Genomic DNA, 16,125 nt, shown 5'->3' with positions numbered 1-16,125 from the left:
GGCTTGGAACGTATTAGGCAATTTCAATGTAAAATGGAATTCTACTTTCGAAGAATTCCGATTACGAAACAACTTCCGGAACAGATCAATTTTGTAAATAGAGGTACTGCTGTACTTTTTTGCCCCAGTGTTCGTATGTAAGCATTGAATGGACAGCAAGACAAGGATTACCTGATTTGAAGATGGCTTTTTCATAGAATCCAGTTGTGAAACGCACCCTTCTAAACCGTACTGAGAAGGACTCAGCCAACAAGAAAAAGAGGTTTAAGCTGTTTTTGATTCTTTGTCAGACCTGAACCATGAACCTTTCTCCTCTGTCAGCTTTCCCAAAATATCTCAAGTATTGTACTGTAATTAAACCAAAGTGAGATATAGGTAGAGCCTTCTTATGCACAAAATTCCCATCATTTCCTTTTCTCCGCCCAGCAAGTTAACTTGTGCAAATACAGCTTATGAGTGGTAAAAAAAAAAAAAAAAAAGATGAGGGCTGCATAAATAATGAAACCTTTGAAATGTTTCACTCACAATTCAGTTCACGAAAAACTTTCTGAAAAATTTCTTCAGTTCACTAATTGTTTCATTTTGGAGTTACAGCAGGCACACATAACATTCACTTCTACTTACGCTCACAGAGTAGTAATATTAGCTCTGTTATCTGTGTGTTCCACAGATACACATCTTTTGTTGTTTTTTTATTTTATTTATTTTTTTAAACACTAAATAGGCCTCAGTATGGCTCCCAAGCAAGTGAAAAGTCCAAGTGTGAAGGTAATAAGGTTCTGGTGTTGTACATTACAGAGGGCCAAAGGATGGTGAAGCTTTGTATCTTCTACGTACAGTAGCGTTCAAAATAATAGCAGTCCAATGTGACTAACCAGATGAAGCAGTATATTTTTTTATCCCTACATGTAAAACAAGTTACCACTTGGTGCAGTAGATTCACAGAAAACCAACAAGACAGGTTTGTTTTGAGTTCAGTGTGATGATACAGTTTACAGCAAAAACCTTGATCCCAGCAGATGCTGACACAAAAAAAACAATGGCCTGATAATGCCACAATCATCGGAATTTTGGATGCCGTTTTTGCTTGTAGTGATGTACTGTTAAGGATGGCAGTTGCCATTGAGGATTTGTGTCTATACCTGACATTCCATGCAGTCGTGAAGTCAGGATTAAGCAGCAACAAGGTGGATGTGATATCCACTAAAGCTGAGGGAAAACAAACAATACCAGAAGTGAAGGTTTGTTCTGTAATCATCATCCATGTGTTTCCTTCCAAAGATTCAATGAGACAAGGCACACACTTTACATGTCTTGCATGTTCAGTGGGTACGGAAATTATTCAGACCCCCTTACATTTTTCACTCTTATATTGCAGCGATTTGCTACAATCGTTTAAGTTCATTTGCTTTCCCTCAATGTAAACACAACACCCTAATTCGATGAAAAAACAAAAAATAATTGTTGAAATTTTGAAGATCAAAAAAGAATAAACTAATCTATCAACCATAAGTATTCAGACTCTCGGCTCAGTATTTAATATAAGCACTCTTTTGAGCTAATACAGCCATGAGTCTTTTTGGGAATGATGCAACAAATTTTCACACCTGGATTTGGGGATCCTTTGACTTTCCTCCATACAGATCCTCTCCAGTGCTGTCATTTTGGTTGGTGAACATTGGTGGACACTTCAGAAATGCTTAATTGGGTTTAAGTCAGGGCTCTGGTAGCACCATTCAAGAATAGTCACAAAGTTGTTCTACTGCTACTTCATCTGTGGGCCATTTTAGCAAATAGCTGCAATTTAATGTGAAAATTTTAAGGGAGTATAAATACTTTTAGTACCCACTATATTTAAATATTTATACCCCAAACAAAAAATATCACAAAAAGCATAGGCACTGAAGAATTATATTGTCTCAATTTACATCGAAATGTACTCAGTGTGAAATCTGGGCCTATTAAATTAATTAAACACAAAGCTACAGTATTTATAAAGTTTCAAAGGGAATGATTGGCAGTTTACGGTGCTTCCGTGAGATCTGGGGGGAAAGAAGATTTTCCAACCAGATGGACATCTGCAAGTACTTCACCAAGATGGAGATCCCAGTACAACCTGCACATGCTTCCTCACCAATAGTTCTCACAGCCTCTAACCAGTAATGGTAAATACAACTTCTTATTTATTTATGTGTATTTTAGGGTTTTTTTTTGTTTTTTAGTATTTTGAGGAAAATTTCAACTCTAATGGTGAAATCCAATTTACACTGAAATCCAGGTTACATGGCCAGCATAGGAACGTTTGTAACTCGAGAACTTCATGTACCTGCAAAAAAAGGATGAGGAAAAACTTGTGGAGCTGCATGATTCTCTCTCCGATTTCCTGGCTGATTTTTTCTAAATTTCCCATCCCATTTAAAAAAAAAAAAAAAAAAAAAAGGAACATCCCCAGGTCTGCCATCAATTAACATCTGGTTGTCAGATGACCTACCAGGAGCGTCTAAAGCCAAGACCTCATCATCTGGGGTTCCCCATTTTTTAAAAGATAGTACTTTTTGTGTGTGCAAATTTTTGACCACAAAGACAATATAAAATTCTCTAGGAAATCATTATTGTGCATTTAACAAAATTAAATGGTAAATGGTTAACCTTACTGACCTGAAATAGGAGAAGTTTAGTGTGATTTGACTTCAGACAGAGGGGGGGAAAAAAAAAAAAAAAAAGAGTGCTTTTGCATAGTGTTTGTATACTTCTGGATCCAATGTATGTTTTCGCACATTGAAATAATCACATTTACAAGAAAAACATACCCGTGTATGATCTTTTTGACCCCTGTCATGAAGTGCTTTAAAGTGAACTTTTTCAATATCTGAGCTCTCTAAGTTTTACCATATTGGACATTTTCAACGAAATTACATAATTTTGATACCCAAATTGGAGCCGTCAGAAGTCAGACAATCAAGTATAATATGTCAGTTTTTTGGGAAAACAGTAAATTTGAAGATTAATAAATTCAAATAACTACCTGAATATATAAATTTGGTTTCCTCATGGTCACATGAGGACATCACAATATAATCTGGCTTCCGGTATTCAAGCTGGTTGCAGATTAAACAGAAGGCTCTGACCAACACGAACGTAATTCAATAAATCCTGCTGATTTTGGACCGAATGTTGTGAATAGTCGACGTGGGACACTCCTGGCGACGACTTCAGTGGATATGTCCTGCAAAAACTCCGTATAGTATACAACGAGGGTAGTGAGTACCAATAAGAAGTTGGGCAACGGAAACGCCAACATAAACTATCTTATCGGCCTAGTATTCCTTAGCTTAGCTTGCTTACAACAACACACATTTGTGATCAATTTGTGGATGTTGAACAAACATTGAACGTGAGTAACTTCATATCTTATACGACGAGGGCCATGAGGACACAGGAAATTTAACAAGTCTTATCTGAGTACCCAAATTGGTGCCATATCGTTCGCATTGAAGCTGCTCGGCCCAAGTTAGCCTAGCGCGCTAATGTTTCGCCAACGTAGCGTATACAACGAGGACCAAACATCAGTCGTCGCCTCAACCTTGAACTAATGGTGAGGGCCATTGTGGTTTGAATCCCCTCCAACCACGTACCTTTAACCTTTAAATCGCCATATCCTTTATATTTTTAACACAGGTAGTATGTGATTTGTGTATCTTGTATGCTGACTGCGTTTATTGCGATTGCTTTCATTTGACCTTAACTTTAACATTGAGTAGGTACTATGTAAATTGTTTATCTTTGTGCTGACTTTGTTTATTTGTTTGCTTCTTTTTGATTATCTGCAGCTCGTTGGGCAGAACATTATTGTGCTACCTGTCGCCAGTCTCAAGTCCGGATAAATGCAGAGAGTTCCGTCAGGAAGGGCATCCGGCATAAAACTGTGCCAAACGTATATGACCGTTCATCATACGAATTCTACAACAGTTAGGTCGTGGCCCGGGCTTCCTACACCCGCACCCGGAAACGTTAATCTACAAGGCGTAGGTAGAAATTCAGATAATATAGGTCGAAGACAAAAAAGAGGAGGAAAGGGGCTTAGTCGGAAGAACAAAAAGAGGAATGCACAAAACCTACAGCTGTATTTAGGGACTTTGAATGTTGGGCTCAGGAGTTAGTTGACATGATGAGGAGGACAAAAGGTGATATATTGCGCATCCAAGAGAGCAAGTGGAAAGGAAGTAAGAATTGAAGTTTAGATGCAGGGTTTAAATTATTTTATCATGGAGTAGATGGGAACAGAAATGGAGTAGGGTTATTTTAAAAGAAGAGCTGGATAAGAATGTTTTGGAGGTGAAAAGAATATCAGATCGATCGATGAGGCTGAAATTTGAAATTGAGGGTATTGTGTATCATGTGATTAGCGGGTATGCCCCACAAGTAGGATGTGACCTTGAGTTGAAAGAGAAATTTTGGAAGGAACTCGACGATGTTGTCTTGAGCATCCCAGAGAGAGAGAGAGAGAGAGAGTTATGATTGGTGCAGATTTCAATGGACATGTGGGCGAAGGAAACAGGGGCGATTAAGAAGTGGTGGGTAAGTATGGCATTCAGCAGAGGAACTTTGAGGGTCAGATGGGTGTGGACTTCGCAAAAAGGATGGAATTGGTAGTGGTGAACATGATTTCCAGAAGAGACGGAGAACATAGAGTGACGTACAAGAACGGAGGTGGGAGCACACAGGTGGACTATATTTTGTGCAGACGATGTAATCTGAAGATTACTGATTGTAAGGTTGTGGTGGGAGACACTGTAGCTCGACAGCATAGGATGGTGGTGTGTAGGATGACTCTGATAGCTGGTAGGAAGATTAAGAAGACAAAGGTAGAACAGAGAATCAGGTGGTGGAAGTTAAGGAACGAAGAATGTTGTGAGGCCTTTCGGAAAGAGGTGAGACAGGCTCGAGATGGACAGGAAGAGCTCCCAGAAGACTGCAATACTACTGCCAAGGTATTCAGAGAGGCAGGCAGGAGAGTACTTCGGGTGTCTTCTGGTAGGAAAGGGGAGAAGGACACTTGGTGGTGTAACCCCAAAACACGAGAAGTCATCCAAGGTAAGAGATTTGTGAAAAAGAAGATTGACACGAAGAGGACTGAGGAGAGGCGTAACGATTACATTGAGATGCGTTGTAGGGCAAGGGTAGAGGGGGCGAAGGCTAAACAAGAGGTATATGACGACATGTACTCCAGGTTGGTTACGAAAGAAGGAGAAAACGAGGTCTACAGGTTGGCTAAACAGAGGGATAGAGATGGGAAGGATATGTAGCAAGTAAAGGTGATTAAGGATAGCGATGGGAATGTTGACTGGTGCCAGTAATGTACTAAGTAGATGGAAAGAGTACTTTGAGAAGTTAACGAATGAAGAAAATTGGAGAGAAGGTAGAGTAGAAGAAGCAAGCGTGAATGACTGGCAAGTGGCTTTGATTAGTAAGGGAGAAGTTAGAAAGGCCTCATGGTCGCAAAAGAGACATTTGAAAGAAATGTTTGGTTTTCAGACGCTCTTGCTTGCTTCCATTTATTCCGCTAATCATATTGTGTGGTGGGGGTAGCAGCTTCAACAAGGTAGCCCAAACTTCCCTCTCCTTAGTCAATTTGTCCAGCTCTTATGGGTGGATCCTCAGGCGTTCCCAAGCAAACAGCTGTTCAGTGGTTGTCCCCAGGGGATCTCACCAGTGGAACATGACCAGAATACGTAATCTGGAAGTCCCTTTGGCATCCTGACCAGGTGCCAGAGCCACCTCATCTGGCTGCTCTCGATGCGGAGGAGCAGCAGCTTAACTGCTGAACCTCCTGGATGACAGAGCTTTTCACTCTACCTCTTAGCGAACTCCCTGCATAGGAAACTCATTTAAAACGCTTGTACCCATTATCTTGTTTTTCTGGTCATGACCCACATCTTGTAACTACAAATGAGGGTCAGAAGTAGATCGCCTAGTAATTGAGAGCTTTGCCATTTGAGTCAGTTTTTTTTTTTTTTTTTTACAGCAACAGACTGATCAATCTGCTTGTCGTTTTCCCGCTCCATTCTTCTCTCACTTTTCAACTTTCCTCCTCTTTGAAGCAGAGAAGGCACTCGACCCTCTTCCGAACATGGATCATGACCTCAGATTTGGAGATGCTTATTTTCATTCCAAATGCTTCTTACTCAGTTGAAGCTGCTCCAGCGTGAGTTGAAGATCAAGGCTTGACAGCTATCAGAACCAGATCATCTGCAAAAATCAGATATGGAATACTGAGGCCAACCAGCCAGACCTTCTCAATGCCTCATCGGCACCTAGAAATTATGTCTATCAAGATAACAAACAGTGACAAAGCACAGCCTTTGCGGCTGTCAACTCTCACTAGAAACAAATGCAACTGACTGTTGGCAATGCAGATCAAACTGACATCTCTCATATATGGAACCAAATAGGACCTACAGTATTAAGGAGACTGGTACACTGTACTCCTAGAGAGCCTTCCACAGGACACTGTTGAAACCATTTTCCAAGTCCACAATGTACATGTAAATGAGTTAGCAGGGCTGTAACGATACACCAAGGTCCCTCTTCGACAGTTATGATTTCTTAAACAAAATTTGATGTGTGATAGCAAAAACTCGACTATTTATTATGAGCACTGTATTGTATATGATTGTAACCAAAAAAAAACATTAACAGACTTTGGTCTGTGCTGTAAATTAGAAAATAAAAAATGTGCAAACAGTAAATTTTCCCGAACAATATGGAGACAGTTAAAAAAAAAACTGAGAACTTAACTGTGGAGTTGAGGATAAAAATTTACCATCTGCTCCAAAAACTGCAACAATGTAAACATTTATGTAACAAATTTTCTAAATGTGTTTCAAACCAAGGAATGAACAAAGTAATAAAGGGGAAAAATACAAAGCCTCTCTGTCCAGACATTGCCACACAACAGCATTAGATTATATAAATGGGACAGACAAAATAGAAATAATTTTGGGAATCCTAATTGACTGAAAACAAGAAAAACATAGAATCAGACAGTCAGTGGGAAAATGACTAACTGCTTGAATGCTTTGTGTGACTTGGCCTTTGAGAAAGGATGCATGGAGTGACATAATTACAGTAATCTTAAAAAGAGAACAACTGGGTCCAATTTGGATTGACAAATTGGGATGAATATATTCAAACAGCAAAGGCCTGAAGGTCACAAAAAAAGAGAAAAATAAAAAACTAATTAGTGCAGTATGGCAAAAACTGACAATTTCTTTACGCTGAAAAGCATTCATACACCACTCAAGTAAGGTTGATGTAAAAATTTAAGATTAAAATTAAATTTGCCTGATTGTTGTTATTTTGGCTTCCTATTTAGGCCAGGCCCATCGCCACCTGCACGTGATGCCTACGGTAAATAGTCACATGAAAGGCGTCCTGTTTGAGCACTCATTCTGGAAAAAAAACTGACTAAAATCACTTCTTTTTTTTTACTATTACCTACTTTAAAGGCTAATCCCATATGTATTCTGCAGGAAAATATTACGTCCCACTTTAATTGGCCATTTCTGAATATGAAGTTAATTTACTGTGTTGTGACATAATACCAAACATCGCTTTGTTGCTTAATATATTAAACATTGACATCCATCAACTAAATGCAAGCACGTTTCCGAATTACTACAGGATACAAGATGGCGCCGACTAGTGTGGCAGCCTCCGACACATCCTTCCTGATAGTGTTTACGTTTATGTGTATTTCTGTCATCTCGGGACTCAAGTACACAAGCAATGACTTGCTAACCAAGAGAGTCTTATCTGGACTCCCCCCCCCCCCAACAACTTTCTGCTTTCTCACGAGCAGGTACGCAAGTTCAACTGCGAAAGAGGGGACACTGAATGGCGCTTCCATCAATTAATCTCACGAAACTACTCTCCCTAGCCAACAAAATGGATGAACTTCAGCTTCTGATCAAGACCTGCTAAGACTTTCGACGTTCAACTGCCCTGTGCTTCACAGAGACTTGGCTTTGTGGATGCGTCATCTTCATCTTTTTCGAGCGGACCACATAGCGGAGTTAGCATGGAAATTGAAAGGCGGTGGAATATGCTTTTATATCCATGAGAAATGGTGCACCGACATTATACAGCTCAGCACACACTGCAGCCTGTTTTTGAACCGTCAGCCGTTTTACTTGCGGCATGAATTCGCCTCTTTCATTCTCGTAGGTGTTTACGTTCCACCCCGAGCTATCAATGCTGAACTGCTAACGCTTGCCGAGCAGTTAAACAAGAGTGACACCAGATCCCCGCTCAGTATCTTGAGGTTAGATTTTAAAACAGCCACACTTAACCACAAACTCCCTAAATATAAGCAGCACGTAAAATGTCAGAAGAGGGAAATTAACACACTAGGCCAGCTATACCGCCATTAAAAGTGCATATCGCACACTTCATCGCATTTCCCTGGTCACTGCTTACTTTACTATGTATAGAGTCTATAGGCAAAATCCGATCTTCAAAGCTGCTTAAACTGCATAGATTGGAGTGTCTTTGAAATTGAATTCACAGATACTGTTACCGCGTGTGTCAGTTACTGGAAGGAGGTGTGTGTACCAACAAAAACTTTTCGCACGTTCCATAACAACAAGCCGTGGTATACAGTCAGACTCAGGAAAATCCGCCCGGCTAAAGAGGTTGCATACGGTAGTGGGGCTTGGGCCCTCTACACTGGCACGAGAAACCAGCTGACTAAAGTAATTAACATTGCAAAGAGGAGTATGCAGCTAAACTGGAAAAACATCTTGGAGCAAATGACTCCAAATCAATCTGGCACGAATAACAATTGCTCATTATTTAAAAGAGACATTCCCCCATAGTGGAAAACAACAGCGGGCTAGCTGACGACCTCAATAGCTTTTATTGCAGATACTAAAAAAAAACAATTTCACACCACGCCCCCACGAAGCCGTACCACCTTCCACTCCACTGTTTAACATCAAACATCAACGTTAGGCAGAACTTCAAACAACAAAAGATCAACAAAGCACTGGGCCCAAACCTTGTCTCCCTATCATGCCAACTTCCTCCTGTCTTAACAAAGATCTTAAACTGTGTGAAGTCCCAATCGGCTTCAAACGCTCCACCATCATACCAGTCCCCAAAAAGCAGTAGTCTCAAGTCCTAATGATTACAGGCCTGTTGCCTTGACATCTGCGGTCATTCAGTCCTTTGAACACATTGTGATGGACCACCTCAAGAGGATCACACGTCCCCAGCTGGACCGAGTGCGGTTTGCCTATTGAGCTAACAGGTCTGCAGATGATGCCGTCAACATGGGTCTGCACTTCATCCTTGAACATCTTGGCAGGGACGGAACGCATGCGAGGATCCTGTTTGAGGACTTCAGCTCTGCGTTTAACACCATCATCCCTGAACTCCTCTCCTCCAAACTTTTCCAGCTCAGCGTCTCGCCTGCCATCTCCCAGTGGATGTACAACTTCCTGAAAGGCAGGACAATGCGGAGGCTGGAGAACACCATCTCATCCATGCACATTATCAGCACCAGGGCACCCCAAAGTTGTGTCCTCTCCCCTCTGTTTTGAAACGAATGGGTTTTCTTCGGCGTCAACAAGCGGTGTGCAAGCAAAAATTAGTTACACAACAACAGGTCACCTAGTTGTGACGTCAGACGTCCAGTAAGCCATCAGGAAAGGAGGAGTTTGTCAGGTACGGCAAACTCGGTCAACGTTCGCGAACTTTAATCCATAATTATATTTTCCGGCAAAAACGAACAAGATATGCATTTAATGGTAAGTCATACATACAGTGCCTTGTGAACATATTCGGCCCCCTTGAACTTTTCAACCTTTCACCACATTTCAAGCTTCAAATATAAACAAAAAATTAGCATTTTTTTGTCAAGAATCAACAAGTTGGACACAATTGTTAAGTGGAATGAAATTTATTGGATATTTTATAATTTTTTAACAAATAAAAAACTGAAAAGTGGGGCGTACAATATTATTCCTTTCAGGGCAGCTAACTCACTCCAGAAGTTCAGTGAGGATCTTTGAATGATCCAAGTTTGACTGATGATGATAAATAGGATCCACCTGTGTGTAATCAAGTCTCCGTATAAATGCACCATCTCTGTGATAGTCTCAGGGTTCTGTTTAAAGTGCAGAGAGCATCATGAAGACCAAGGAACATACCAGGCAGGTCCGAGATGCTGTTGTGGGGAATTTTTAAGACCGATTTAGATACAAAAAGAATTCCCAAGCTTTTAACTGTGCAAGCAATCATAGTGAAATAGGAGTATCAGAGCACTGCAAATCTACCAAGACCCCGCCATACCTAAACTTTCACCTCAAACAAGAAGTAGACTGATCAGAGATGCAGCCAAGAGGCCCATGATCACTCTGGATGAACTGCAGAGATCTACAGCAGAGGTGGAGGTGAAATTATGACTCCAGTACTGAGAAAATAGCACAAACTAAAAAAAAACATTTGCAATTTACTGCATGATTTTTCAAGTTATAAGTGATCTGAAAAATCCATCTTTGATCAGAGTGTGCCAGAAAAATACAAACACACATGCAAGGTGTTCTTTTTGTATGTCTAACCATAAACAAGAAGAGCGCACCATTGCCATGGTGGTCATTTAAGCCAGACTAGTGGTTTTGAAACTTGGGGGGGCATGGCTGGTGCAAACATGTACACTTATCATTAAAGGAAGACTTTGTTGAAACTAATAGGAATGGGAGCACACATTAAGTTAGTAGATGAGGGTTCAGTGTTTCTTTTAATGCCAGAGTTATCCACAGATTTCACTGACAAACATCTCTAAATTGGAAAAGTATTATCAACATTCCTCTCTCGCTCAGACATTCCAATGACAGAGTTATCCACAGATTTCACCAAGAAACATCTCTAAATTGGAAAAGTATCGAAATTCCTCTCTCGCTCAGACATTCCAATGAGCAGGGCTGGAAAACTGACAGCCAATCAGCGTTTGGCCCACCTGCAGTGCTTCCTGTTCTGACCCCCCATTGCTCGTGGATACGTTACACCGAACGGACAAGGTCCACTATCTGGCATTTTGTAGACGATTTTTGTGAAAAAATAATTACAAACAAACAAAAGAAAAGTAGCATGACTTACAATGTTGAAACCTGGGCGCTTGAGCCAAAATACACACATCCAACACTTGACGTGTTATAGAGGAGGCATGGCACTAACAACAAACAATAACAGTCCTATTATATGGACCGCGGAGATTTGATACTTTTCTGAGGAGTTGGTTTCGATATAGAGATTATACAGCAAGCGTGGCCATACTTGTTTTCCCCCCAAATTGCACTTCTCAACCAGTCAGCCACTTGCAAACGACCGGCAGGTGGTGGGCGGGAGTGGCGTTGCGCACGCGGCTCGCCGTAAATAGTAACCAGGAAGTGTTGTGTGCTGAGAGCCAGCAAAGCAAGTATAACAGCAAGTCGATGCTCCGTGCTATTACCACTTCCGCCATTGAGCAAACAAAACAAAAATAACAATGTTCAAGCGTTTGAGTCAGAATACACACACGCAGAAGTCGACGTGTTGGGAGGAGCGTGGTCTTGACAACGAACAATAAAAGTTTATATGGACGGCGGAGATTTAATGCTTTGCTGAGTAGTTGGTTTCGATGTAGAGAATACAGGGTTCATACTCAGTCTGACCAAAAAAATTTAAGGGCTTTTTAAGGGCATTGTTAGGGGCTGACACGGAAAAAATTTAGGGCGGACAAAATAATTTAGGGCCATCGTGGGAAATCAAGAGTAAGGAAAAAAGACTCACCCAATGGTGCCATCAACCGTTCTTGGTTCTTCAAATGTTCCAGTACCTCAGTACCTAGTTTTTTGCAACGTCACTGTCTGGGAACATGACTGCAAACACTTTGGAATTATTTTCACAAGATTTGTAAATGTAATGGCTGCAGATCACTTTTAAAGTCCACACGATCTCTCCCATTAACGAGTCACTCTTCGTGTATTGAACTACGTTCATAAAGCCTGACTTCTGGCTGGACAACTGTAGGTGCGCATTAGGGATCGCAACCGGTTACAAATAACCGGTTATAACCAGATTTCGTTTTTTTTTTTTAAACCGAAACGTAATCGGACTTTCGAAATCGTTTAAAATTTCCAATCATTTCTTCCGGTTCCGGTACTCCACATTGCGCTATTTTTTAAACATCATTTCCACTTTTTTCAAGTTTCGCTGTTCGAGTAAAGTTGGACTCAAAAGAACATTCAGTTAAATCAAAGAAACATCAAACATGGCATCGAGGAAATGCTCCAAAGTATGGGAGTAAACTTGTTTTATTGGCAGACATCAAAACACTACTCGCATAACGGGGGGAACTCTGTGAACTCGTCACTCCGGAAGAGCAACAACAAAAAAAGTCCGTGCGGAACCCCGCACCCCAACTCGAGGTCCCGCGGGTGAATTATGTAAACACCACTATGGTACCGCTTTTTTGCTACAGCTGCTCGGTTAAAACCGGTCATGAAAGTAAGCGTTATTTTGCGATCCCTAGTGCGCATGCACTGCTAGTACCACTGCCTGAAATTGATTATTCACTATCTTGATATTTTAGAAACCGATTCATACCAACGGAAGATGAGAGAGTCTTTGCCAAATCAGCGTGTCTCCTATTTTTCCGGTGCGACTCCAGCGCTTTGACGCCCATCTTTTCATGCTGGTAACTCTGCTTGCACAGATGGCAGTAAAACATGTGCCGATCTTTTGGATCTCGACGAACCCAGCTCCCAAACTCCTTACTTTCAACCCAAGCTTCTTGAAAAATTGACTTCCCAGTAATACAAGTTGGATCGATGAAAGAACTACGCTACGTCATAACGAAGACGAAGTGAAATGCCTACTCACGTAAACAAACAATGGAATATCGACAAGATGGCGACTAGTTGTCAAAACGGTGACTTCCATTGACAATTTCCGGCTGATTTGGACACCAGACGGATCGCTTTTTTTTTTTTTTTTTTTTAAATAAAAGTTTAATTTATTTTTTAGGGAGAATTTTGGCGGTAGAGGTCCTCCCTTTGATTTTTTTTAATTTAAGGCCTTTCTAGGGGCTTGACCGGTTTTTGTGGATTTTAAGGAATTTTAGGAGCCCCTAAATGCACCTTCGAAAATTTAGGGGTTTTTAGGAACTTTTAGGGCCGCGTGCGAACCCTGTATATAGCAGGTGGTCAGACTCTAAAAACAAAACAAAAAAAAAAAAAAACTTCAAGCAGCAAACTTTCTCGCGATCCACCAGTGGCGGGAGGGAAGGGGGGTTTGAATGCACGCATCGCCGTAAATACTAACCGGGAAGTGTCATGTGCTTACACATATATATCCATCCATCCATTTTCTGAGCTGCACGCTTGTCGCCTATCTGTTAATGGGCAGGAGGCATGTTTACACACACACGCAGACACGGGGAGAACATGCAAACTCCACACACGGAAGTCCGCGGTTGAACAGCTGCGCCAACGTGCCGCCTCATAAAATTTGTTGTTGCTTATAGAGGATTAGCACGAGAGGCTATAACTAAGCAGCTAATAACAAGTAATGATTAGATGTGTGCAAATTTCCCCTGCTGGTGAACGAGCGTCAACTGTGACAGCCACAGCTTTATCTTGTCAGATTAACTCCATGGGAGGTTAAAGAAGGAGAAATTTGGGTGCGTTTTCTCAGTTTTGTTGCACAACATGTCGGCATCTTGGCTTAGCTAGAACGAATGGTCTGTAATGCTGAGCACCGGCAACATCAGGGGCGGAGTTAAGGATGTTTCTTCCACGTTTGGCTGTGAAAGCTAGCACACATCCAGAAATTGCTTGGCTTTCAAAAATATTTTTTCAATTAATGTCCAAAATATATGTAGTAATAATAATATTACTTCAAATTGGAGGGTTTATTGTACATATGAATTTTGGGGAGAGCCTTTAAGTTACATCCAACTGTTGATTTTTTTTTTTTTTTTTAAATTCTCAAGGAATTATGTTTGATTATGTTTTGCAAGCGTGGAGGCGTTCAGTATCACCCCCCTCTGTTTAAGATTTAATCTCCAAAACCACTGGGCTGGACTATTTCAGCCAGGCTGATGTATCGAATATTAATAACAATGCCCAGGAAGCCATGGAAGCAGTTGTGTGAGGTCATGTTTTTGTCGTTTGATTAGTGAACTCGATTTGAACATTGGTAGCGCTTAAAGGGGAAGTCCACGCATTGAAAACTATGTATCAGATAGTTAGCTGAGCTTCGGCGGCAGCGGACGCCGTTAGCCGAGCTTTGGCGGCGGAGCTCGCTTGTCAGACTCTGCGTCATTCCCGTCTGAAGAACCATCTGAATATTCAACATTATTTACAGCAAATCTGGATGGACGTATTCCTCCGTCTTACCGATCAACCGATACTTCTATTTCTTCATCAGATGAGGATAAATCAGAGAAATCAGCACTGAGAATAATTGACCCCTCATTAGAAACTGCGTCATCCGCGTCACTGACCAATCAGAGGCCAGAGATCTGCATAAACCACGGCCCTTGTTGGCGTCCTCTATTACCTCTGACAATGTTGCATGGTCCAGTATAGCTTTTGTTAGTGTTTTATCGCGTATTTGGGTTCTTTAACAATGGATATGGTTAAGAGGTGTAGTCATGGACTTTGTAATAGTGACGACAGGTATCCTGAAAGGCTAGTTGGTGGAGTTCAATTCGTACCCTTTCCAAAACCGAAGACCCAGTACGAAAAATGTCTTCGATGGATCAAACTTTGTGGAAGACTGCATGATCAACTGAATCCATCTAAAATCAACCGGAACAGATATGTTTGCACGAAGGTATGCCCTATATTTGATTTTCAATACATGTCTCATATAAATGAATTAGCAGTTCTTCGCTTGCATAACATAGCTACGTGTGAATGATTGACACACTTGATCTGTGTTGAGCGATATTTTGCGATGATCTGACTGCACAAACGCGTCTCTGTTGGCGGCTACCGAGCTAAGCTAAACAGGACTAGCGGGTCCTAAAAGCCTTCGACGTGCACCGAGACACCAAGACTGAAGGAAGGATGTTTGAGGACACTATAAAGTATTGATTGTCGTACTCGGTCGGGACTTACGTAGGTTCGGCACTAATTCAAGAATAATTATTGAGGGGAGCGTATGACGTTACACAAAGAAAACGAGAGAAACAACTCTTAAATCAAGCCTCGCCTTCTTTTCCTTCATACAGCTGTTCACAAACGGCTATACAGATACACATACAGATTCTGCACACAAGTGTGATATGTAACACCAAAATAATAAACTGTCAATGACAAATTCGTCTTTAGGTTATATTATATTATGTGGCTTCTCGGTCTTCCTCTGACTCCGGAAAGATCTCGCGCTATCAATGGTTTCTCCGTCGATATGCATATAAATACCATTGAAATACCCCTGGCTGAAATACTTAAACCCTGCTGTCTGCTTTTCAACGATATTCCACTATTCCCTAAGAATGCGAGTGAGAAATCAGCTGGTAAATCCGACAATTTTGCTTGAGTCTTTTCTTCCTGTGCCGCCATTTTTGGTAATTGTTTGTCTGAGGTTAGCACACGTGGGGTGACGTAACTTCAGGAGGCGTGGTTAAGTGCCCTGTACGGAAGGGTCAATTGTGTAGGAACGTAACCAATCCTCGTTGAGCCCGACACATCACATACGCTCATGTGACTCCCAAAACGTCAGCGACCGGGAACATTCAAAATTGCCGATATAAACAACCTTAAATGATACCTGATGACAATCTTTATTTTAAGGTTACTGTAGCAATGGCATGACCTATCTGATATATTCTTATTTTCAATGAGTGGCCTTCCCCTTTAACCAGTTAACACAAAAAGCCCCTAATGCAGAAGTTGAAGTTATATTCTCACGCAGAAAGTGGTTGATAACCAATAGTTGATAAATAAAAGCAGCGAGCGATATTTAGCTCATTGTAGTACAAGTAAAGTACAGTCATTAACTGCCAGTGTTCAAGTAACACATAACTGCCTAAGGACAGATATGGCACCCCACATCCCTCCCCCAGGAAAAACT

The 16,125-nt window shown here is 41.2% G+C and overlaps 1 protein-coding gene across 6 annotated transcripts in view; it reads right to left on the bottom strand.

The window, feature by feature from the left end:
- Window positions 1-16,125, bottom strand: part of ptar1 (protein prenyltransferase alpha subunit repeat containing 1) — a 125,044-nt gene that overhangs the window by 69,659 nt on the left and 39,260 nt on the right. For 4 of the 6 annotated variants that reach the window (XM_061816916.1, XM_061816915.1, XM_061816917.1 and 1 more), the window contains one exon: window positions 1,143-1,209. The exons of 1 other annotated variant lie outside the window; for it this stretch is intronic. In XM_061816916.1, coding sequence (XP_061672900.1) covers window positions 1,143-1,209 — 67 coding nt within the window. Of the gene's footprint in view, window positions 1-1,142; window positions 1,210-6,185; window positions 6,250-16,125 lie in introns of all 6 variants that reach the window. One more of the 6 variants, XM_061816918.1, reaches the window with a different exon arrangement.

The sequence above is a fragment of the Syngnathoides biaculeatus genome, chromosome 4 (genome assembly GCF_019802595.1).
Source record: "Syngnathoides biaculeatus isolate LvHL_M chromosome 4, ASM1980259v1, whole genome shotgun sequence".
NCBI classification, from domain to species: domain Eukaryota; kingdom Metazoa; phylum Chordata; class Actinopteri; order Syngnathiformes; family Syngnathidae; genus Syngnathoides; species Syngnathoides biaculeatus.
The sequence above is the reverse complement of the archived record's forward strand: the minus strand, read 5'-3'. Positions and strand labels throughout refer to the sequence as shown.